This window comes from Miniopterus schreibersii, assembly GCF_964146895.1.
Source record: "Miniopterus schreibersii genome assembly, chromosome: 5".
Classification (NCBI taxonomy): Eukaryota; Metazoa; Chordata; class Mammalia; order Chiroptera; family Miniopteridae; genus Miniopterus; species Miniopterus schreibersii.
The window spans coordinates 54,872,936-54,898,428 of NC_138106.1; the positions used below are offsets into that span (position 1 = coordinate 54,872,936).

A 25,493-nucleotide genomic window follows, 5' to 3' on the forward strand; every position below is an offset into this window, starting at 1 on the left:
GTGGGGAGGTTGGTTACTGGTATTGACGTGCCGCCTGATTTTTCACAGGGGCAAGTAAGCTACGGAGTTTGGGGGCGATATGAACCCCGGCTCTTGGCTACGCCTGTGCTGCGCCCTTCTCGCTTGGTGGGGTTTTCTTACGAGGCTTTAATCACATTCAGAGCTGTGGTTTGGAAAGAGGCTGGAGCCAAATTGTAGCGGCGGAGGACTGACCGCCTCAGGGAAGTTTTCTGGGAATTCACGATCCAATTAGGTTAAATCCCATTTTTTAAAATGTTGCTGAGTGGTGAACTGGCAAATTCACGTTAAATATTTTTTAAAAAGCATTAGAGACAGCTAAGGAGAAGAAAACTGGTTAGTACGTTACTGTTTCAAGCCAACTCACATTGCTTTTTTGTGTTACCTCTGGACAAATTTAGACACACTTATCACCATTATTATTGTGCCCAAATGAAGAATGATGACCTCCCAGTTCAGGGCAGGCCAGTTTCTCTGCCTCAGTTTGGCGGATGAAGCCACTCCTTCACCGGAGGGGAGGGCTGGGCCCAGCCCCACGAACAGAAGTGGGTCAGCCACCAATTGGAGGCGCAGATTCTGCCTGATCCATGGGGTCAGCGTGAATTAGTTTGGAGGCAGCTTTGGAGGACTTTTTAATCCTTGACAGTTTTTTGGGGTTTTTTTTGGTCTCTGAATGTTTTGTAGGAAGAAAATACCCCTGCATTCCTGTGCTTTCGCTCCATTGTTAATTTTCTTTCGGAACCAACGGGTTCTCAGTGGAAACCTGACACCTTATGCAACATGTATTTTAATTTAAAATGAATCTTTGGATCTACAGCCCTTTGCCAAGTGCAATCATTGAATTTATATAAAGGACTTTGGTCTTAACTTTACAAGCCTAGAAATTGAAGCAGCAGTCCTCATATGCATCCAGCTGTTCCAGTTTGGAGAGCCGAAATGATCCAAAGCAGTAGTTTCATCGGTTGGCTCTCCTAAAAGAACAGTAGGTTTCCCTGTTACTCAGGTTTATATAACAGACACATATCTTCTGAATTTTGGAGAAACCTTCTCTTTTTGTTAATATGTTCAATAGTTATGTAATTTTAGGCTGTGTGTTTTACATATATAGATACATGCACAGATAGAAGTTGAATCATCACTGGACCACAATCTGTCTTTCTTTTCTCTGGTCTCGATACTTAAGCTACTAATTTTGGACTGCTAACTAGTCCAGGTTTCTGCACTATTTGCTTCATCTAGGGAACAGTGACTTTCTCTAAGTTTCAGTTTCTCCACCTGGGAAATGGGGATACTAGTAATAATACCGACTTCATGGGGGAGGTGTTTCAGGATTACACATGGTAATGTATGTAAAACCCTTGGCAGCAGGCCTGGTGACAGGTGTCGACTGTTTTAGTGATCAGTTCTGCCAACTCGAATCTTCTAGGGGTTGGAGACAGGAACTGAGGGCAACAATTTTCTACAGTAAGATTCCACTAAAAGGGCAGACCCAGCGCCTCGGTGCCACGCGTGCCCTCCAGCAGTGTGTGTGTGGGGGGGGAAGGGGAGGTTTGCAATTCCTCAGAATTAGGGAGATGGAGCCATTCTCTTCTTGGAGCTCTTTGCCCATTTGTAATGAACAAATTATAATGATTTGTTTCATGTACATCTTTCTTTTGGCCAGTAGACCCCATGATGGAAGAAACTGTGTGTTTTTCCCATTGCTGTGTCCAGCTCCTTACAGGGCCTGCCCAAATATTTCTTGATTGACAATTGACCGAAGCAGTATTTCTGATTCCATGTAAGTGAACATAGAAGGAGCAAGGAAGGAGAGGACAGAGGGAACACAGACTCCCTAAAGAGCAGGTTACCTTACACGGTTTCCATGTTAAAAGAGCAGCCAGTGGACCCCAAGCCTGGATTTGTCCTGTTACCTGAAGGGGCCTAACCTAGAACCAGGTAGTGAGCCTTGTGAAAGTTCAGATAAGCAACGTAATAAAAATCATAAAAAGCAAATCAACTGTCTTCTCTGATGGCAACGTTATAGCACCCTAAAATAGAAAGCTTTTGAATTATTTTGGATAATCTCCCATTTAAAGGACGTAAGAGTCCTTAAAAAATGCCAAGAGTTAGAGGAAATTAGGGGCCCAGGAGCTAGGCATCATGGGATTGTATGTCAGATTTCTCCCGTCCTCAGGGAGAAATCTTTCAGTGTTTAAGCCTCTTGTTTTCTAAATCATAACTACAGCGCAAGGATAAGAGATGGGACACCCAGACTTTATTTAGCACTTACTGAAATGTGATAGGACTTAAAGGCCATTCTGTGTTAAAATACGGTGATCAGCTATTCTTGATCTCCAGTGACAGGGAATTTGAGGCAATAACAAAGCAAAACAAAACAAAGAAAAGTAGACTAGAGCCAAGGAATTTTTAAAAATTTAGTTTGGGGATAATTATGAAATCTAACCTAGAGATAGGTAGGAAGAGGGCAGAGCTCCATTTCCCTAGGATTTGGGGGAGTAAAGGATAATTCTATTCTGTGTGAATGATGGGAACCACGTAGTCTTCTTTGTATTTCCGTAAGAATAGAAAACCATACGAGGAGTTCCAGCCCCTTCTTGGAGCTCAGAGTAGGGGCCCCTTTGCAGGGGAGCCCTGTCCAAGTGAAAACTCTATCCCTATGGCCTTTTAGACACTCGGTGGTGAAGGCTGACCCGTGACTCCTGCCAAGCTTATTAGAATTCATTTGTGTTAAGACCTAAGGTTTAGCAGGTGTTTAACGTTGCTGACAGGGGTGCCTTAATATAGGGGAGATACTAAAACTGAGCCACACTGGTATATCTTCTCCAAACCGCATTAAAAACAAACAAAACACACACCCTACTTTTAACCGGGCAGAATTGTGGTAAGCAAGGGTTTATATCGGTCCAGGCAGAGGCAAACGGTATCTCACTTATGCTTTTCCTAATTTTCACCAGGGGACGCTAGGGTCATTTCAGAACACGAGTGACCTCCCCATGCTTCCTCTTTCTGGGACCTGTTGCCCGCAGGCTGGAGCCCTCCTTCATACAGCTGGGCACCCAGGCTTCCCCTACAGGGCGGGAAGGGCGGGGGGACGTGCACAGGCCACTCCCCGAACCTCAGCGGCAGAGAGGCTCTCTCCTCCTAGCTACCGGAGAGAGATCCAGGGAGAAGAGGGCGGCGGTGAAGTGAGACGTCATGCCCAGCCCGACCTCCTACTTTTCACTTGAGTTGGAATAAGAACACTGAGGGCCAGAGGCAGTAAAATGCAGCGATCAGGGGCAAGAGGGGGCCGGGGCTGGGAGGGTGGGGAGCTCTGGGCAGTATCTCTGAAGGTGAGGTGGCCTCGCACCCGCTGCGGGCCTCCTGGAACTGAGGCCCGGGAGCAGAGCAGCTGGTTGGGTGGAGGGCCCCTGCAGGAGGGAGACGCAGCCGTGGAGAGATCCGCTCTGGCCCTGCCTCCCGGCGCTCTGGAGCGAGGTGGTCCTGTGTCCACACTGCTCCCGTGCTCTGCCCACCTCCACCTTCGTCACCCACAGGTGGTGCCACGCAGATGGGGAAGGTGAGAGTCAGAGTTCCAGCGACTCGCCAAAGGTCACAGGGCGAACGTATTTGGACTAAAGTCCGACTCAAGAATCCTGCCCCGACTCCTGCTCATTTATTTTTGTTTCTCCCTTTCCCCCAAGTTTTACAGGGAGACAGCTCCCAGAATGAGAAACATTTGGGCATCATCGGATTCACTGACACATGCATTTTGCGGCCCCACGTAACATTCTGGGGGCCGCGTGGAGCTCCCGAAGCAGCAGCTGCCACCTCTGCCCCAGGAGGCGGCTCGGTGACGCTCGGGCACGGAAAGTCCCTCAGGTAGCCTCCGCTTCCCCACCGGCGCCCACTGCGGCGAAAACAACCCGGCCTGAGCCCGCAACCATCCTGCACCAGCAGGCGGGTGGCCTCGGCGGCCGTGGGACGCGTGACGAGCTTCTTTTTCATGTGCAGTTTTGCCCCCGGCTGCCCCATCGCAGTCCTGCCCCAGCGGGGCCGCTCCGCCAAGGGCCTCCTGGCAGTGGCTGTTTTTCTCCAGTTACCCTCCTGAACGCGGCCTTCCCTTCCCTTTGTAAGAGCGAAGTCCGGGAGCACAGACATTGACACGTTCATGGCCCAGGGGCCTCGGCGCGGAAAGGCTCTGGCGGCCCCTCGCCCGCCCGCCTGAGCACCAAGGGCCGTGAGAACAAACTGATGGAGCGGCGGCCTGGGAGTTTAATCCTGCTGAGGGCAACTGCCCGCAGCACGAGGCAGGCATCAGAAAACGGTCAGAAACACAGCAGCACAATTCATCCGTTTCCACAGGGCCCTCCCCGTGGCCATGGACATGCTTCCTGAGCAGCTACTGCACAGGTCACAGGTCTTACAGCTTATTCACGGCAGGCACAGGGCTGCTTGAATGGGCTTTGTTCACATTTTCCTAGTGGATCTTTTTTTGGATTTCAAACCATTAGTGCCTTAACAGAATTAGTTTGAATCAGCCATCCGATTTGATGTTAGACTAACACAACCATTTAATAGGTGGCCTTCACGTGGCCTATGGCAGCCAACAATATATATATTTTTACATTTGCACATGAGTTTTTATTGTATAGGACACTGTCACCAGTATTAACTTATTTGATCACAGCACGATCATGTCAATGAGGCAAGGATTTTGTATTCAGGGTGGGATGCCAACAATTTTTAAGGAATAAAGAGTAATAGAAGACCAGTTACAAAATGGGGGCATTTTTAGGGGGAAAAAAGTCACAAAATATTAAAAGCATCTTTGTGTTTTTAAAACCAGGGAAAGTTTGCTATTCAAACTTCCAAAAACAAAATGTTTTTGAACATTTTGCAGATATTTTAGAGAAAGGAAAATAGGTGTGTGTGTTTTTAAAGAATGGCTGATCCATTTTTCTAATGAATGATCAGGAAAGCAGAGGTGAGAGGTGACTTCAGTTTCACAGGCAAATATATTTATGTGTGCACATGCGTGTGCATATTTTCTGATTACATCATACTGAGGTAACAAGGAGCCTGGTCAAAATAGGACTTTCATGGGAAGAGCTGCTTGACAGTGTGGAGGGAAGTGGGATCCTGAGCTTTCAACACCTTACCAGGGAGACAATGAGAATCAGGTGCCACCAAGGCAATCCTAAACCACCTGTGCTCTTAGCAACTGAGAGCGAGAGTAAAATGCATTCGCTCTGAGAGCTACTCCTAGAGAACTCCAGGGAGAAAGTCTGCAGGCCTTGACCTGCATAAAGTGACAGATGAGGGGCTGGGCAGTGGTAGAGGACCCTGGTGCAGTGTCCCTGGTTAAACACAGATTTCTTCCCCAAAAGTGATGTGACCACAGAATTGCACTGTTTGAACCGGAGGCACGAGGAGGTCTTTTGCCTTGACTGAATTTGCTCCAGGAGCCCAAGTCCGAAGGGTGACGACTGTTTTCTTGATGCTGATGTCACCTGTCTCTTAGCACTGTCAGTCATTTCTCTTACTCTTCTCCTGCTAGGAAAGTTCTGTCCTTTCCCCTTCCACCTGGGAGCTGGTCTGTGGACTAACGGGGCCTTCTCAAGAAGGCAGAGCCTGAGTTATGGGGTCAACACACAGCAGTGAGATGCAGACACTGAGGAATAGGGAAGCACCCAAGCCCTGGTCCCAGGGAACTGATAGGAGGAGTGAGTGACCAGGCCCGATCCAGAGTCTCTCTAAGGAGGCCAGGAACCTGGGAAAACATACAGCATTCCTTCTGAGGAGGTGACTAGCTGGTGCTGATAAAACGTCCATCCCAGAGGTGTAGGGCATTGGGTGCACCCCTCTACCAGACTCTGAGGAGCCACGTCACTCCAGCACCTGGAGAAGCGAGCAGCAGATGCTGCAGAAGTGCAAAGGGGGCCCACCTAAAGTTTCTGGGTGTGGGGTCCACGCTGCTGGTGGGCATGGAGGCAGCTGGAGGGAAGAGTGCAACATCATTCTGCAAGTCCCAGGTGAGGGTGGGAGGGCTCTCAAGAGTTGCAACATAAGCGGGTGCAGGCTTCTCCACTCCTCAGGGCTTGCCCCTGTCCACAGCTGTGGGTCCCCTTCGGCCTCCGTTCTTGCAGGTTGGAATCTCCCCAGCTCCTCTCCTCCCCGTGTGAATGTGTACAGAGCTGACGCCACAGCCGGTGAGTGGAGCATTTGGCAGTGGTTACTTTGCTGCAGGCCCTGTATTTTTCATGGAACAGCACCAAGATCGATCACTCCTTCTCTCCCCTCTTAATGCTGGAGGCTCAGAAGACAGGGATCTTGTCCCTCGGAACCACATCCAGGTCATCATCCAGTGTTAACAAAACCTGAAAGGAGAGGGGCAGAGAAATGAAATGAACGCACAGTCACAGCACAGTAAGACATTATTTTCTCTCTGAGACTCATGCAGACCGAAACTACAAGTGCCCTTACTCGTTTTCATGTCTTCTGCAGCTTTCTACAAGGCTGTGCTCTTAACAGGCACTTAATATAATTACACAGCTCATTTATTAATTAGTTCAAATATTTTTCAAGGCTCTATCATGTGCTTGCTAATCCAGGTGCCGGAGAGACAGCTTGCAATGACAGAGACAAAAAATCCCTACCCTCCTAGAGCTTACGTTTGAGAGAGGGCTTTGGACATGAAGCAAATACATGAGTGAAATATACATAGTACGTGAGAGAGAAATGTGTGCTAAGCATAGTATGCTAGATGGTAATATGTACTAAGGATAAAAAGTAAACTATGGAGAGAACATGGGAAGTACGGAGTGGGGAGAGGTAAAATAATATTTTGAGAGGGTGGCTGGGGAAGTCATTACTTAGAAGAGACCATTTAGGTCAAGACCTAAAGGAAATGAAGTCTTATTGCATAAAGTGTTACTATACAGAAAGTGTAGCCTCCTCCTCCATATTTAGGTCCCTCTACCATCGCTCTCTCCACATGGAACCCTTCACTACACTTTTGTTGTCTCCCCCTTTCTAATGAAAGTGGGGTCAATGGGGAAAGGGGGGGCATATGTAATACTTTCAACAATAAAGATAAATTAAAAAAATAAAAGTAAAAGCCTCAGTAAGAATGATTATGCAGATTAAATTTCTGAAACTGGCCACTAGGGGGTAGCCCTGCTCCACTCGCCGGCAGAGGCTTCTTAAAGCGGGCAGTGTTGGGAATCCTGGAGACCTTCTCCTATTATTTGTCAAATGAACCTGTATAGATTCCATGGACTTTTAATTTAATTTGGAAAGTCAAAATTAATATGAAAGGATGCCAGGAGTTATCATCTAAGGCTGTTATAATACGCCTGGCTTCCGGAAAGGTGTTTGAGTAAAACGTGGAGGGACTACATGAAAGATCTGGATGGAACCCACTGGTTAGAAGGCAACAGAGGCCCGGATGCTATCCTGAGCTACTCCAGGAATTTGTAAATGATTTAAAAATATATATATATATCTTTATTGATTTTAGAGAGAAGAAAGAAGAGGGAGAGAGAGAGATAGAAACATTAATGATGAGTCATTGATCGAGCCCGCAACCTGGGCATGTGCCCTGACTGGGAACCGAACCCTGATCGCCTGGATCCCAGGTCGATGCTCAACCGCTGAGCCACGCTCGGCCGGGCTGTAAATGATTTTTAAGCTCTTCACTGAGACTGAAATAAGAGGAGGAATGTGAGTATAGCATAAGGAGGAATAACCTAATGCTATCAAAATTTTAGTGGATGCTAAAAGCGGTGCCTGGGGGGACTCTGGGCCTGTGAGTTCTGATAACCAATTCAGTCCAAACGTTGTGCAGCTTAAGGAAAATCATTTTGCCACTCTGTATCTTAAAATATTGAAGAGCAAATAAAAATAAAAATAAAACTCTAACCAAAAGATACAATGTGAAAAAAAAAAAAAAAGAGACAATCTGTACATTGAATTACAATGAGGAACTGGAAAAGGAAATTAGAGAATACAAAAGAGGGTGAAGGAAGAGGGGGTGAGGGAAAAAGAGAACAGGAAGAGAGGAGAAATTAACAAAAAGGTGTTATAAACTCACCAAGAATGAGAAAAACAGGGCAGTGGCAGACAGGAAGTGCCAGATGTCATGTTCATCAAAGAAATCCAGCAGGACACATTCCCGGTTCTTCTCCCGGGACTTGGCTGGGGTTTCCTGGAGGAAGGTGAGGCAGACGTGGGCGAGCAGTCCCACAGTTCACCGGTTTAGAGCGGTTTGTGTAGCATTCAGAAAGCTACACAAATGCTACCAGATGCCAGGCTCAAAAAGTTAGCTTCCAAGAAAACATATGTTCACAAAAAAACTTGTATATAAATGTTCACAGCAGCATCATTCGAAAGAACCCCAAAGTGGAAACAACGCAAAAGTCCACCAACTGATGAGTGACTAGATAAAATGTAGTATATCCACACAACGGAATATTATTCAGCAATAAAAGGACCTGAAGTACTGATACATGCCATAGCATGGGTGAACCTAGGAAACATTATGCTGAGCGAAGGAAGTCAGACTCAAAAGCCACATAGTATATGATTTCACTTCTATGAAATGTCCAGAATGCGCAGATCTATAGAGACGAAAGAGATTCGTGGTTGCCCAGGGCTAAGGGTTCAGGAGAAATGGGGAGTTTATTTCTGGAGTGATAAAATGTTCTAAAACTGATTGTGGAGATGGAGAGTGGAGACCTCCCTGTTCTGTGCGTCAGCAATACGTATTACTAATTCCCTAGGCCTCAGCTTTCCAATCTACGAAATGGATTTATAAACATCTGAGCCTGGATATTTGTTTATGGATGATGATTATGATGAGAAAGGAGGAAAAGATACACTAACCAAGGTTTCTGATTCACATTAAACATTCACTGGGAACAGGACCGGAACACAATACACAAGGGAGGTAAACGTGCAGGGTCTGGAGGGCTTACGCATTTATGAGTGCTACTCTGACAATGAGGACAACTGGACGTTCAGTGAGCATTTGTGTGTGGATATTAAAAGTTTTAGAGAAAGCTTTTGTTTTAGAGTATATATGTATATATATATACACACATACATATATACATATATACACACACACATATAAAGATAAACAGCAACTAGCACAGGGAGAGAGGGAGGCAGGAAGGTCAAAAGGCAGGATGAGGGAGCCCAACACCTTGGAAAAGAAAGCTGTTCTCTTACCTCCCAGCTGCTGAGATTCTGGAAGAAAAAATACAGCGAGGCAACCCACATCACAGCGGTGGCGACGATGCAGAAGAGCGGGATGGGGAGGACCTTCTCGGCGCTGCGGAGCTGCGGGTGAGAGGCGGAGGCTGCCGGGCTGCCTGCCCGCCGCCCCGAGGGCCCAGGGCCGAGGGCGGAGGGCGGAGGGTGGGGGGCCGAGGCTGTGCAGCTCGGGGCGCCTCCCTTACCTTCATGATGATGTAAAAGGCCAGGTAGAGCAGCAGGTTGCCTATGAAGATGCCCAGCATGTAGGAGGCGAAGTCCCTGGGTCGGTAGATGAGCCCGAAGAGGGCGCTGAGCACATGGGGAGGAATTAGTTTCCAGCCTCGAAGGTGGATTTGTGACATTACTGACTTTTTCACTTCCTCACTCCCATGTTTGCAAGGAGGGGAATTTTAAAAACCCTCTTTAACATATTACAAGTAACTTTTAACTGGTATCTCCTTCAGCACATTCATTTTTAATGTTTGTGAGGTTCCCGCAAGTGGCTGCACCGTAAAGAATCAATTTTCCTCTCTGGTTGAAATGAAGAATTTTCCCTTCTCCCTTCAGCTTTTCACTGTTACCGAGAACGCCGCGACGAACGAGTGAATCCCTTCGGACACACTGTGCTCTTTTTCACTGAAGACTAAGTCATTAGACTAGGTTACTAGAAGTAGGATTATCTCAACAATTGGTTTGACATACATGGTCCATTTTGGATAGCTGTCTATGGTTTTAAAATTAATAATCAAATTTATTACCCTGTCTTCCAGAGTCACCAGGTCTGTGGGGTCTGCCCTAAAAGGGGGGCCCAAGAGAGCACTGCGGGCGAGCACTGCCAAGAATCGCCCATCTCGACTTGCCCCCATGTAAAGCAGGGCCCTTCACAGCTATGAACCTTAACCTGAGGTCATCCCTGGGTGACAACGCTATGGGGAGTTTCTTCCAGAAGCATGTGGCACCCCAAGAAGATTCAAATTATCTTGAGTAGATTTGTCTTCCCTTGAAGATTCTTCTCTTTTTTCATTCCTTTTTTGTCTTAAAGGGCAGCAGAAGTAGAGAGTCATCTTTCTATCAAAGGTCACTGCCCCAGAGGTGCTCATCAGCTAAGAACCGCAGCTAAACTTACCTATTTTTGAGGGATTAAAAATATCTCACTCATTCACATATTTTTAAAATCCTCATCTGAGGGTATGTTTGTATTGATTTTAGAGAGGGGGACGGGGTGGGAAACATCGATGTGAGAGAGAGAAACATCGACTGGTTGCCTCTGGTATGCTCCCCGACTGGGGATCAAACCCCCAATCTAGGGGATGTGCCCTGACCGGGAACTGAACCTGCAACCCTTTTGGTGTACAGGACGACACTCCAATCAACTGAGCCACCCGGCCAGGGCTCATTCACATTGTTAAGTTGAGAATAGGTTGCATAAAATAGTTACAGCTAGAAAAAATATAGGATGTCCCCTCAAAATGTACACACACACTTTGAATAATTATAAAGGCAGTGCTTATTGAAATACATTCCATTTTCAAAATTGAGCTATCCGCTATTAAAGTGTGTCTACATTTTTTCAAGACACCCTGTATTCCTCTGTTGTACTGTTCTATTTTGAGGTCATTTGAGGAAAAGAAGGCCAAGGTGATAATGAGGGGAACAAAGAAGAAGAATGGTATAGGTGGAGTAGGAAGAATGAGACCTAGAAGGAAAAAAATAAATAGGAAAGAGACGTTTACACACACACACACACACACACACACACACACACACACACACCCTACTGGGTAGCCTTTATGGAAAGTTCTACAAAGAAATTGAAAACTATGTTGCATTTTTGCAACTAAAGGCATAATTATCTATCTACCTATCATCCATCCATCATCTATCATCTTCTATCTATCTATCTATCTATCTATCTATCTATCTATCTATCTATCTGACATCTATCATCTATCTAATCTATCTATCATCTATCTATCTATCTATCTATCTATCTATCTATCTATCTATCTACCTATCATCTATCTATCATCTATCAATCTAACACCTATCATCTATCTATCACCTATCGATCATCTATCTATCTAACCTATCCACCAATTCGATGTTTGTCTTGTTGAGGAAATGAACTCAGTGCATTGAACTCAACGACTTAAGAGGGTCCACTGTTGGTACACAAGAGCTTCCTGGTGCATTCATTGCAGGAGAAAAAATTCCTTTCTCTCAAGTCTCTAGGGTGAGCTTAGTCCTACGCTCTACTTAACTTCAGATTTCTTTGTAAAAATGTTAGCCAAGGAAAGCTAAACCACAGTGTTACAGACATTAATAAAGAGAAAAAAGTGTCTTCCTAAGGTTACTTACAAGAACCAGTTAACCAGATTCCCCACGATGAGCAACACCATTCTGTCCTGAAGAGGAGGAAAGAAAACATTGAAAAACCCTTAGCCCCAATTCCCTCAATTTTCAGTGCCTACAGATCCTGTCCAAGCTCGAGGAGGCCAAGAGGTTCCCACATTCCTTTTTGTAAAAAATCCTTCTGCTTACAAACTATTAGCAGGTGCTTAGTGAGCTCCTGGGTGCCCGGCCCAAACAGCATCACTAGTCTGACCACCGCTCCGTGTAAAGGCTCAGGGGAGGTGTGTAGCTTTCTCAAGGCCACCGGCCAGTGAGCCAAGACATAGCTATGACCAGGGCTCTGATTCCTCTGCTCAGGGTAGAAATGTATAACATACCAAAAACTAAAATGGAGAAATTTTTAAAGTTGTATTTCAACCATTAAGCAATAACCACAGTTTTGAAAAAATATCCTTGCTTATGGTAAAAAAACAACAACAATGTATACAAATCAAACAAATGTAGAATGTGGACAGTCTAAGTTCCTAATGAAAGTGATTGGAGTGGCCACAGGTCCCAGTTTGCTTGGGACAGTCTGGTTTATGCCTGCGGTCTTGGTGCAGTTATTAATTGTGCCTCCTTTCATGCAGGCAAGTGAAATAATCTTACTTCCCTCAATGATTATTTATAGGGACACTCCCACAGCAATGATCACTGTTTAAGAGTTTTATACACACACACACACACACACACACACACACACACACACACACACACACTTTCTTTATATACTACAGCCTTTCATGTACAAAAATGGGACCACCCCAGCTCGTTTTTTATGAACAAGAAGAACATGTAACATGCTTCTTCCCCTTGACTGGACCTCGGCCACCCGGGCCACGTGGCCTCTGGGCTGGAGGCTGAGGGGCCGCGGGCCTGCCCCTGCCGCTCCCCCGGGAGGCCAGGGGGTGCGGGCGCGCACGTACCATGTACAGAGGCCGGCTGCACTGCCGGATGACGTCCGTGTAGAGCACCATCGCGGCCCGCCGGAAAATCCCCAGATCTGCCGGTGACACAGCGACGGGAGGGGCTCAGTCAGGGACAATGCAAAAGGCTCCCTTAGGGCCCAAGCTTTTGGGGCCAGGGCGATGATGCCTTCACCTCATAAAAACGGTGCTTTGTACCTAATAGGTGCGCGATGAACGTTTGCTTTAAACAATGGCACCCTCACCGCCTGTGCTTTCATGGAGGGTGTGACACATCCATGGGTCACACTGCGGACAGGCAAGCGAGATGGACATGCGGAACCAGCAATCACAAATAATATGGGTGTCTGGCCAGTCCTGCTATGGTCTCCTTCAGCTAAGTTTCCCTTTGTTTACAATTTACTCCAGTGGTGTTTCCTTTATAGCAGAGGCTAAGGGGCCCCTCAAACCCCCCTTAAAACATCTGTTCTCGCTAGAGCAGGGGTGGGGAACATCCGGCCCACAAAATCATTTGGTCTGGCCCTGCCAAGGCAATCGCAGGGGGACTCGAAATTCAATAAATCTAGGAGATTTTTTTCATAACTAATTTTTAAGTTGATAATTTTGCATGGCCCACAAATGATGTTATAAATATCCAAATGGCCCTTGGCAGAAAAAAGGTTCCCCGCCCCTGCTCTAGAGGATGGGAAATCTTAGCTTGTCAAAGTTCTAATCTGTACTTCTCAATGTGGTTATGAGTCAGTAAGGATTGAACCAAGGGATACTGGAGCTTACTGAGAGCATGCAGAAAGCCTAAACCTGTACTGAAATAATCATCAAAGGAATTTAGTTAGGATGGAGAGAAAAAGACAGGAAAGATTTTTAAAAATGCAATCCTTCAAAAGGATGGTATGAAACACAGTGAGTGTGTGCATGTTATAACTGTTACAGGAACAGAGTCGGGGTCACAGGTGGGCTGTCTTTTTCTGAGCCGTCCGCACTGTAGATATCACATGCAAGGCTGGGCCAGCATTCAGTGAGGGTGGATCCCAGCTCTGTTGTGAATGCTACCCCTGGGGTCAATTTAACCAGCCTTGGCTGGACTCTTAGACCCACAGAAGGAGGAAGGGGACCAGGGCATATCCATGCAATAGCCCAGAAGAGGTGTGCAGGCTGGGCTGGAGTGGTCCTTGCCTCTGAGCCTCTCTCTGGCTCCCCCTCCCACCGAGCCTGCTCAACCTGGAAGGAGGTGTTCAGGGAGCAGAGCTGGCAGGACAACCAGGAGGGTGGCTTTGTTAGGAAAAGAATCTAGAACCCTGCAAAGGGCTGCTGAACATTACCTGTGTCAGACACATCTGAATCAGTGGAAAGCAGAGCAGAAATGAGGAAAAAAAAAAGATTTGTAAGAAGGTAGCCAAACAGGTAAATTACTGGTCATTTTATTTTTCCCTCTAAATGGATGACTTGAAAGTTATTTTCTGATTATAAAAGTAATGTTTGCTCATCATAAAGAACAGAGTTTTGCTGCCTGTCTCAAGCACTCAGAAGCTCACTATTCCTCCAGGAGGGAATCAGACTTCTCTCTCTGTCTCCTGTGCACCGCTTACAATTTGTAATCCACCCCCTCTCACGATCTGCGGCTCCGGCAGCACGTTGGAGGGATGCTGGCTACGCCAATGCCAGGGCTAAATCTACTGGCCATGCCCAACGGGAGGCCTAAACTGCCAAAATAAGAAAACGTGTTTTAAAATTGATTTTATTTTAGAGAGAGAGGAAGGGAGAGGGATAGAGAGATAGAAACATTGATGAGAGAGAAAGGTCATTGATCAGGATCGAGATTGAAACCCAGGCATGTGCCCTGACCAGGAATCAATGCTCAACCACTGAGCAACACTAGCCTGACAAGAAATGTTTTATTCGGTTTTCTCTTAAATAAGCCACTTGTTTATGTAGAATTACTCCTAGACCTGGGCAAGAGGGGATCTCCTGTTTTAGAGGCCCTTGTTCCCCACTGAGTGCGAGCCTGCAGGGCAAGGGGACTCCTCCTTCTAGACCACATTCTGAATTCCTGAACCCCAGAATTCCCTGCCCAGATGGCCTTGAGCCTGCTCTTGGAGTCTGCAGAGCCCCATTCCCTGGTCTATCTTCCTGAGGGCGGATGGCACCATTACTTTTAGGGGCAAGGAGTGGACGTTTGGACATTGAACGAGGGTGTCCATATGCATACCTGTGAGACCCCTTAAGATGAAGGACAGAGACAGAGGTGGGGAGAAGAGAGGCAGGGCCTGGGGACAGCTCTCCTATAGAGCTATGTTCTGAGGAACCGAGAATTCTAAATTTGAACCTGGACCATCTAGGTTATAATGAAGGCATATTCTATTTATCAGTTTGTTGGTCTTCCTGTTTTCCTTTCCTTTCCTTCCTTCCATGTATTTAATGGTTTTTTAGTGTGCTTTATCACTTTAAAATCTTTATACATATGGGCTTTTATTTGCAATCTTTGCCTTGGGCTCTGCAAATATTTGGAGTGGTCCTATGTTTATATATAATGTTTTTTCTTGACATGGACAAAAGAATATTTAAATCTGACTTCATGGACCTTAAAAAGGCTGGTGAAATTTAAATGCTCTAAGATGAGTCGAATCTGCTCCCATCTGTGATGACTGACCAACAGCAGACCAGAAGCTGATTTCTCTGGAACACTTAAGTGCTCTATGTTCACATTGTCAGAGGGAATCCAGTAGGTGTCCCACCGCTAAGATTGGCAAGCTGGTCTCAAAAAGTTCCAGTCCCAGAATTTGAAAATAATATATAATTCATTCTTGATAACCACTTATCGTGCATGGTTAAAGAAATGCTCCTTTGCCCTGGTCAGGGGACTCGGTCGGAGCATCGTCCCGTACACCAAAAGGCTGCAGGTTTGATTCCTGGTCAGGGCACATCCCTAGGTTGTGGGTTTGATCCTTGGTCGGGGAGCTTAAGGGAGGCAACTGATCAATATGTCTCTCTTATATCGGTGTTCCATTCTCTCTCTCTCTCCCATCCTCTCTCTCTCTCTAAAACCAATAAAAACATATACTCGGGTGAGGATTTAAAAAAGGAAAAGAAATGCTCCTTTTAAATGCTACAAACCGAAAATCATCCCCTGCGTAGAACTAGTGGTATGACACTCATACTGTTCTGTGAATGCACTTTCAAAGCTTGGTGGATTGCAAAGTGTGTGGGACCTGGAGCTGGAGGTACGCCTGAGCTCTCAGGTATGGCAAACTTAGTTTCTCAGGACTAGAACTAGTGATGATAGTTCACTGCAACCCAGTAAAGGAGAGGAAGCATTGGAGAGAATATATGATATTAAACACAACACAGAATTCAGAGCACGTATTCACGTGAGCAGCAACACTTCCATTTAGAATCAGTGAAAACAATGTTTTTTCAGTGTGTTCAGTAAAGGGTAAGAGATGACTCACCTATCTTGAAACGACCCATGTAGTAGATCTGGGTGCTGAGGGCCAGAGAGGCCAGTATGTGGATCGCAGAGAAGATGACCCAGAACCACACATAATTTTCCCCAAACACCTAGAAATAGATAGAAGTTACCTTCATCTGGGATTTCCCCAGAGAACTTTCTAAAATCAGCGCTCTCTCATATCTGCATAAGGATCCCAAAACCGAGCTGTGCACGCACTTCGGTTTTTTCCCGCTTCTCTGACCTCACAGGGGTCCGTCTTACTACACTCAGGGCAGGAAAAAGAATGGCTACCTGGCCAAATGAAAATGGGTAAGGGAGGAATGGGCGGGGCAGCTGAACGGCAACGGTGAAGTGGTGATAGGTTTAAAGTTGAGAGCTCCTGCCCTTCAAATACCTGCAGACAGCTAAGGCCTGCCCATGCACAGTTAGAAAGTGGTGTCTAAGGGTTTCTGAGTGTCTCCAGTCCTGTACATCCCTGTTTCAGTCTCACAGGACTCAAGCCCCAGCTTTCGGAAGGGGGGGCCGAAGGCTGTGGGGAGGGGCTCACCACTCCGAGGACGGTGAGTGAGATGACCAAGGCGAAGGAGGCGTAGGCAGCGTAGGCGCTGGCGTTGATGTCTGGGTGCCGGGTCTGATAGAGCTTCAGCATGCAGAGGCCGGCGATCATGTACATGAAGGAGGTGTCTGAGGGTGCAGAGGAGGAGCCGAGACCGTCAGGATCCAGCAGGGAAAGCCCCCTCCCCTCAGCCTGTGTGGAGACCTCCAACATGCCTGCCTCCAGGCACGTTCTCCGGGCAGACCACACATACTCCACTTCTGAGCCCCTTCAAAGCCGTTTCAAGTTCACAAGACTATCCGATGATATGATAAATAATTGACTATTCCTGCTTGCAGGGGTATTTGGGTTTAAATGCTGGTGTTCAACAACAATAAAAAAGCAGCCCTAATGGTGACAGTTAAGGCATTGTGACAATAAACTGAATCCTAGGTGGACGTGGGAGGTCTTCCTCAGCATGCTGAAATATAGCCACACTGATGACTGCCCCTGTATAGCTTTATAGCCTAGAGGTGGAAAACAGCTAGAAATTAAATGTGGCTTAGCTGCATGAGAGTTATGGAAATGCATATTAAAACAATAATGCAGTATTCTGTGTTACTCAAAAACCTAATAAAGAATTTAACTATCTGACAATAACACACTAGCTAGTGATGATGTGGGGGAAATGGGAACTCTCACACTGCTAGCAGGAGTGGGAATTAATGCTCTGGAGAGAAACTTGGCAGTTTTTGGTAAAACGGAAGAGGCATATCGTTTATTGCAGGTGACCCCAAAATTCTACTTCTGGGTACCCCAGAGAACCTCTCTCACATGTACGCAGAGCTGAACATAGGGGTGTTCATTGTAGCACTGTCTATAACAGCAAAACATTGGTAACCTCTGAAGGTTGTTTGATAGAGGAATTGATAAATGTGGTACATTTTTAGTGCAGAATATGACAATCCTTAAAAATGAAAGAACTAGTTATCCTTGATTCAATATTGATAGATCTTGAAAACATATTGTTGGATGAAAAAAGAGGGCTGCAGAACAATGTGTGGTAAATTAATGTCAATTTACTATAAATGTAGCAAAACTATAAAAACCAGAGTAACTACCAGACTATCACAGTTGTTGCCTCTGGGGAAGGAAAGAGGAGGATTTGGAAAGCAGTTCAGAAAAGGACTTCAACTTTACACAATATTTTATTTCTTAAAAAGTAGATTTAAGGCAAATATTTTAAATATTGGCATTTGTTCATTCTGAGTGGTGAATGATATTGTTCTCTATCGTTTACCCTCCTAAAAATGTTTTCTAATTTTAAAAAATGAAAATGTGACAGAATTTCTGTGGTGTTCTAAGTTAACAGCCAGAAGCTGGAGCACAAACATAAAAACGACTGCTTTAAAAATTCTTACTCTTGAGTGTGGATGACATTGTTAATTGCATCAGCTCTTCCCTCCTCCTTCCTGGCTGCATCTCAGTTCTCACTCAGATTTCTTAGACCCATTTTCAATTAAAAAATGCGTACCCTTCCAGCCAATTTGCTTCAGAAAGGCTAACCCCACCCCTGCTCCCAGGGGTGGGCCCCATTGATCTAAAGGTAATCCCACCTCCTTTGCCGTGGTGATTAGTGTGGCAACCCAGGCATGAGCTAACCAGCACTTAGAGAACAATCCTGGAATGGGCTCATGACTCTCTAAGCTATTGAGGTGTGAGAGGGCGTTATCTGGGGGGTTTTAGAAAGGAAGTTTCCTTGCTCTTAAATGTAGGCTCCTGAAGCCAGCTTGCTGTACCCTCCAGATATCGTGGGGTGGAGACAGGAAGCCAGAACCTGCTGTAGTTACATTTGCCACTATGAGTTCCCTGATAGACTGAGAATAAAAGCAACCTGTGAGAAGTGGAGCCAGAGCCATTAGCCCTCTCCACGTTTGGAGTTTCAAATGGTGACTGATAAATGTCTTTATTATTCAACTCAATTTGAATTGGCTTTTCTATTATGTTCACCCCAAAGCAGCCTAACTGCTAAATTAGGCCAAGTTACACTGAAGGACCTTTCCAGACACTTGGTGAGTTCTACCTGACCTGCTGCCTAATGCTTAGCCCACTCCCCACCTGAAGATCTGGCCATGGGATCAACATTCAGTGCTGAGAGTTTTCTAGTCTAAAAGGTGGTCAGAGAGAAAAAAATGGTACAATATGTGGAAACCATGCCCTGTGGTGAGGTGCCCTCAGAACATTTTAGCTCATGTAAAATGTCATTTAATGCTTGCAAGTTTGGGGAGGGTCCCAGGATAAGATTCCAATAACTCAAATCTGTGTAGTTATGTAAGTTCTAATTACCAAATTGGAAGTTGGAGTAATTAGGGCAGATGTGGTAACAAGCACTGAGCACTCCTTCCATCATCAATGCGATGCCCATAGCATAGAAGAGACCAAAGTGTTTGGGAATCCCATACTCCTGAAAAGGGAGAAAGATACCAGTGAGTGACATAGCCATAGGATCTGGAAGCCCGAGGTTCTGGCCTCAAGCATCAGAATCCATCATCACCACCCAGTCAGATGTCCTTTCTCTTTGCAGATCCTGTTTGAAATCATAACCCTTCTTGGCTCCCACTTCCGATGTACCCACCCTCTTCTCACCATGGCAAAAATGTCCTTGGCTTCCAGGGCTTTTCGATGGAGAATGTCCCGGCGCAAGACTATCAGCAGGAAGAGGAAGCCCAGGAGCACGTGCCCCAAGTTACTGAGAATATTGTTGAAGGCACTAAAGGGATGAGAGAGAAACCGTGAGAGAGTCAGGCAATCAAAGAGACTTAGAGAAGGAATGCAAGAATTAGCCAGGGAACTCGGCATTTGTGTTTTCCACCGCTAACCCTTCCATAACATTCCAGGACTGGAAAATCATCAGAGATCATCTTTAACTTTTTATTTTAGGATGCTTAGCCTGTAAAATATGTCCGTTTTTTTGTGTTTTTTTTTTCAGGGGTGCCCACTCTGCTTTCCTCACACCCTCCCAATCCTCTCTGGTCCCAATGTCATTGGTATGGAATGAATCCTGGGAAAGAGAGATGCTCCAAAGATGGACAGTCTGGCCAAGTGTTTTGGCTGCACTGTAAGAGGGAATTCTCATAGACGGACCCACGTTATGTGTCAACTCCCAGCTCTGTAGATGTGAATTTCAGGATAAGTGTTAGTTGGTCACAACTAGTGGCTTTAATTCAGAAAACTGAGGCTAGCTCTCAATTCCCAGGTTTAGGCTCTTTCCACTTCTGGATGCTACAGCATGGTCTTGGAGGCAGCAAGTGTGGGTTCAAGCTCCTACATCACTAACAGCTAAGGGGCCTTCAGCAAGTCTTTACCTTTCTAAGCCTTAGCACCTTCATCTAAAAAGGATGATGATGATACTAACACGGTCTTTCTCATGAGGTTCTTTAATGCATTGAATGTACTAGCAGCTCATGCCCATGGAAGTGTGTCATCACAGCTAGGGACCTGATGTCTTCAAAAACATCCCTGCCCTGGCCTCAGCAGATCATTCTTAAGAATGTTTCCTGAGGCCTCATACAGGAATAAGAGAAGCATATTGGTCTCAACTTCTTTATTTCATTCTTCTTTATCCATGACTGGGGGTAGTTTTCCGCAGATGTTTTTAGTATTTTTATTTTTATTTATTTATTTTTTAATCCTCACCAGAGGATATTTTTTCCATTGCTTTTCAGAGAGAGTGGAAGGGAGGGAGAGAGAGAAGCATCGATGTGAGAGAGAGACATCGATTGGTTGCCTCCCACCCCAACCAGGGCTGGAGATTGAGCCTGCAACAGAGGTATGTGCACTTGGCTGGAATTGAACCCGGGACTCTTAAGTCCGTGGGCCAATGCTCTAACCACTGAGCCAAACTGTTCAGGGCTGTTTTTAGTATTTCTAAAAACTGAGATCACAACATTACATAGAAAGGCATTTCTGAAAACCTCATGGGCAACCAGTGGACTGGGCTTACCTCAGGAAACCCAAAGGGTGAGCACAGAGGAAGTTGTAGTAACAGATGTCCTGGTTTCCAGTGATATTTACCACCTGCAAAATCAAGAGCGAGAAGAGGAGATGCAGTTTTTCTGGGTCCCCCGAGCCAAGCCCGAAATCACAAAAAGCAGGCGCTGCTCACAGTGATGCACTTTCAGTGACTCGAAGTGTAACCAGTGCTCCTTCTCATCAGGGCTGGGTCATGATCTGCCACCTTTACATCTTTATACAGCACAGGCACGTTTCCTTTAAATGCTACCATCTTACTTGGAATTAGTAAAATTTCCTGTCTTCCCCATTATACGGCCTCAAGGTGGAATTCAACTGAGTATGCTTCCTTTGTTCTCATGATAAAAGGAGTATTAAAGGAGGCTAACATTGGGACACTCCTATGAGGACTGCCATGGTACATCCTAGTTTCTAGAGGAACGCTGGGAGGATACGAAGCTGTCCCATCCTCTGAAAATAACCACACTGCAGGTAGACGTGAGGACATGGATGTTGGGTTTTCCATATTTATCACTATCGCTATCATCAAGAACCTTCCCAGACCACAGCACATCTGTCTTCTAAACAGGGCCCCAAAGTATTCAGAGAATATTTAGTTTATAAACTGTGGTATTCAAACCTCATAAAGTCCTTGTCCTCATCATGTAGTAAGTACAAAATCGGCTAAATATCATTAGACCATTGGCTCTCAAAACACACTGGCATCACTGGGAGTTTAATCAATGCTGATGCCTAGTTCCACCTTGAGAGACTCTAATCAAATTGCTGTGGGATACAGCTTGGACACCAGGATGTTTAAAAGTTCCCCAGAGGATTTTAATACACAACAAAAGTTTGAGAGCCATTGTGTTAGAAACACGTTCAGCCTCATGCTATTCTGAACAGCCTTTCTCATGCAGAATAAATCCTAGAGAAGATCACTCAAGTGACCTGGACCCTTGGGTTTTATGAAGGAGTGGTAGGGATTCTCAAGTTTTAATTATTATTTTAGTTTTTATTTTGTTTTCTTTTAATATTTTATTAGTTTGATGAAGCTGTTTTTACTTTTACAAAAAAAAAAAAAAAATTCCCCTTAGTGAGAGGGCACAGGCTAAATGGAGACATCAGGTTTCTCTGTTTTGGTCTGGAACTTTATTCACTCATTATTTCATGATGGTCAAAAGTTCAGACTGGTAAATCATAGACACAATTGATAGACACTGTGACTAAATGAGTGCAAGGTAATAACTGCGGATTGGTAGACAAAATAATACAAGTGGTCCCAGGTCCCCTGTGATAAAACAATTGGGAATTAGATTTAAAGGCCAGTCAAAGATGAAGCATTGGAGAAGTCCAATTAGAACCCTAATGGGAAATTAATTTTTGGACTGATCCCAAGTTAAACCTTTCTCTGTATATCACAGCAAAGCTCCCTCCCTGCAGTATGAAAGCTTGGGTTCCGGGGTTCAGGACAGCACTTACTTTCTGGTAGGTGACGACCAGCTGGATCACAGGTAGTACATAGAACACAGCGATAGTGACGATATTCCTATGCGGGCAGAAAGAACCGGAAATAGCTACTTCCAAATTAACAATGGAATCTTTGTTCAATTTTTTTTAAAAAGAATGCTTTCACCCCATAACTCCCTAGTCAACTCACAAAAGCAATTAGAAACTGATAATGTGGCTCTCGTTTCTCCAGTCATTTGTAAAACTGTAAATAATACTTGCTTTTGGTTTTACCAAGAACCTCTCTCTCAAGGATGTTGTTAGAGGGCAAGTGGTCAGAATGTAAGTCATGGGAGATGGATCACATGAAGGGATGTGGCCCTCTTAGATTCCTCTTAGTTCCAAAATGAAAGTCCCACTATATGAAATTCCATGTGGCTCCCATTGTCCTTTGTTTTCCTCTAATATCTGTATACAATTAAAGGGAAAATAATTGGGAAGGAAAGGAATGGGAAGATCCGTCACAGTGTCAGCCTGGGGTTTCTGAGGGGAGGAGGAGTCCCTGCCAGGCAGCTCAGCCTCTCATCTTGGGAAGCTGCATCTGTGTGTTTGGCCATCACAGATCTAGTTTTCCTTGGCTGGTATCATCTCCTCCCAGGGTAGTTTCCAGCTACTCTGAGATGCTCTAGGCATCTAGTCCCTGAAACCCTTGGTTCGTCCAAGAGCAAGGCCTGGTGAAAAGAAGGGATGGCTGCAGCTTAGCATGTCTCATGCAAGGTAGTGACATTAATGTTAGTGTTACATCAGCCTTCTCGAAGAGGATTTAGTGTGCTCCCTACACATATGGGAATCTACTACCATTCTTATTTTTCCTTTGTATTTATTTAATTTAGGGCTGGTTGCCTTTTGTAGTTTATTTTTGTTTTTTTCTTGTGGAATGTGGCATGGATCCTCGAAACACTTGTATCTGTGCCCCATTAAACCTGTGATATAAGTGACTGTACCTTATACAAAGAAAACTTAAATTTTAGTAAAGGTAACGATGGCCCTCCTGGTCATCTACTCACCAAAAATAAATCTTATATTTTTTGCTGATGATTCTCCGGTCCTTCCTGGACAGATCTGACAGGTAAAGGAACATCTGGGAAGCCAAATAAAAAGAGAACACATAACTGTACTTGTTTTTTTGTGGTTTTTTTTTTTTTGCACAAGATACAATGCAGAGCTTTACAAATTTCAGTTCAATTCTTTACTAGGGACTTCAAATGATCTAACGAGATTTTTCTTTTAATTTTGTTTATACCAGAATACCTTGATAAAAATCATAGTTTTTCTCCTGGAATATTAAGAATTGGCTGATGTGGGAAAACTATTGGGAGTTGAATGTTTCTTATATCTCAAGAATTGATTTCCCAGTTTTCTGAGATTTTCAGTGTGGTCCTTGAATTGTAGGATTGAAACTGTGCAATTCATCTTCATATCCCTTCCTGGATACAACACAATATAATAAATATATACCAGAGGGAAGTGAGCGTTACTCCTGGAGGATGATATGTACAGAACCAGGGAGTTTCCAGCTACACCCCTCAATGAACCTGCTCTTCCATCTGGTTCGGTCCCTTCTTCCTTTATCTCCCACAAGTTGTCCTTCAGACCCTGGGGGTGTTTTAATGCTCTATTCTCTTTAATGTTCTCATTTCCTTCCTCCAGAAAGAAGTGCTAATTAGAGTATTGCTTTTAATCTATAGTTATATTTTATCTAAAAAGCCCTCTGGGAAATTTGATTTCTCCTGAAAGGGAAAAATAAAGGAAACTAAGGCATTGCTGAAGTTGTACTCAATTGCTCTCTCAGAGAGGACAGCCAGGCAGAGGTACCTTGGTCCGGATGACGTTCTTATCACTCTCAATGTCTGGCATGGTGTCGAAGTCGCTTTCCTCCACGGAGCTGTCCGAGTCTGAGTGGCATGGCTGGGGGCCATCAGAGGAGGACTCCTGCCTGTGGGGACTGGAGCTGGACTCATCTGAAACAGAGAGTGCTCACCTGCCTTCCAAAGCCCAGAACCACCCAGGGAGCCCATTCTCTGCAGAAAGCACAGTGCTGACTCATTCTTGAAAATGTTAGTCAAAACTAACACCTTACCCATGACACATGATCTTTCCTTTCAATTCCTTTTCAACGAATTTTTAATTTTCCTCTTTTCCTATTTTTACGTTTAAATTGTCTATTTCTAGGGTTGAATACATATTAAGAGTATAAAGACATCTGCTCTTTTAACTACTGGATGCAAAGTTAATACGCTACATTTCATGTTTCATATTTAAAATATGAACATAAATATATAAACATACACATGCACAGTTATGTGTAGCATCTACCACTCACATGTGAGCACACACATATCCAGCAGCTATACATGGCTTGCGCGTCAAGTATTTGCACACAGGCCCCCACGTGCCGCATCTAGGGTTACATAACCTAAACAACGTTCTCAGGGAGAAGAATCCTTGTGTCCCTGTGAGCGTTTCCCAGAGCAGATGGGAATTTGTGCAGCTTGATGAACACATGAGCCGAGCCTACCTTCTGCTTTATTTTTTCTGTTCAGATGGTTAAAAAAAGCCTGTTCCGGCAGAGCCAGAAATAAGTTGCCTGTGCTGAGCCCACACGCTTCTCAAAGTTACAGAACAATAGGGCAGGAATGCAGGATCCCAGTCTCTCCACACTGACATTTGCACCATTCATAGGCCCATGAGAGTCATGGAAGTGCATGGAAGCACTGAAGCACTCCTACTCCAAGACAGGGCTAGGGACTCTGTTTCTTTCAGGCCACTTAATGAACACTGGGGGTTGCCATGTAAATGACTGGGTGACAGTGAGCAGGTTTAGTTATGAAGTTAGCTTAAATGAAAGACTTAGGCTTCAGCCATGTTCACCTACAGCTCAGCCTTAGTCTTCTGATCACCCTTCCTCCACTGAAACCTGAGAATGAAACAACTGGTCAGTTGAGGTCGGGCTCCCTGATGTTAGACTCTGATCTTTCAAGTCCTAAAGTCAGACTGGGTATGAAAAAATCCTCATGGGGGCCTTGGGAGTTGATGGCAACCATTGTAGGGAATTCTGCTCAAGTGTGGCTAGCAGATCTAAGAACCAGAATAATAGAACTGGAGAAAGAACTGGAGGGAACCTTCCAGATCATCCAACCACTTCATCTTATAAAGACAATACAGTTTTATGGGATGACTGCATTTGACACTCTCATAGTCATTAGTGGCTGGAGGACCTTTGGAGAGTTAGGAAACACTTTCATGAGTGGACTAGAAGGAAATACCTATTGCCCCATAGTTGCTCCCTTCTGGGGTGCTGGCAGCAATGGGATGTGACACCGCCATACTTCCAGAGCCTATTAAAAAGAAAAGCAAAGAGGCAAACACTTTATGTCCAGTTGCTAAAACAAAAGGACATGACACAATTCTA

General features: G+C 45.1%; 1 protein-coding gene across 1 annotated transcript in view; it reads right to left on the reverse strand.

Moving 5' to 3' along the window:
- Positions 1-3,661: 3,661 nt before the first annotated feature.
- The window catches only part of SIDT1 (SID1 transmembrane family member 1), a 73,666-nt gene continuing 51,834 nt past the window's right edge, over positions 3,662-25,493 (reverse strand). The window contains exons 11-25 of the mRNA XM_081139421.1: positions 25,348-25,419; positions 23,897-24,042; positions 23,089-23,162; positions 22,055-22,121; positions 20,565-20,638; positions 19,208-19,331; positions 18,908-19,025; positions 16,574-16,710; positions 16,025-16,133; positions 12,579-12,655; positions 11,620-11,666; positions 9,465-9,570; positions 9,235-9,345; positions 8,096-8,209; positions 3,662-6,380 (exon numbers count right to left, since the gene is read on the reverse strand). Coding sequence (XP_080995547.1) covers positions 6,318-6,380; positions 8,096-8,209; positions 9,235-9,345; positions 9,465-9,570; positions 11,620-11,666; positions 12,579-12,655; positions 16,025-16,133; positions 16,574-16,710; positions 18,908-19,025; positions 19,208-19,331; positions 20,565-20,638; positions 22,055-22,121; positions 23,089-23,162; positions 23,897-24,042; positions 25,348-25,419 — 1,439 coding nt within the window. The 3' untranslated portion in view covers positions 3,662-6,317. The remainder of the gene's footprint in view (positions 6,381-8,095; positions 8,210-9,234; positions 9,346-9,464; positions 9,571-11,619; positions 11,667-12,578; positions 12,656-16,024; positions 16,134-16,573; positions 16,711-18,907; positions 19,026-19,207; positions 19,332-20,564; positions 20,639-22,054; positions 22,122-23,088; positions 23,163-23,896; positions 24,043-25,347; positions 25,420-25,493) is intronic.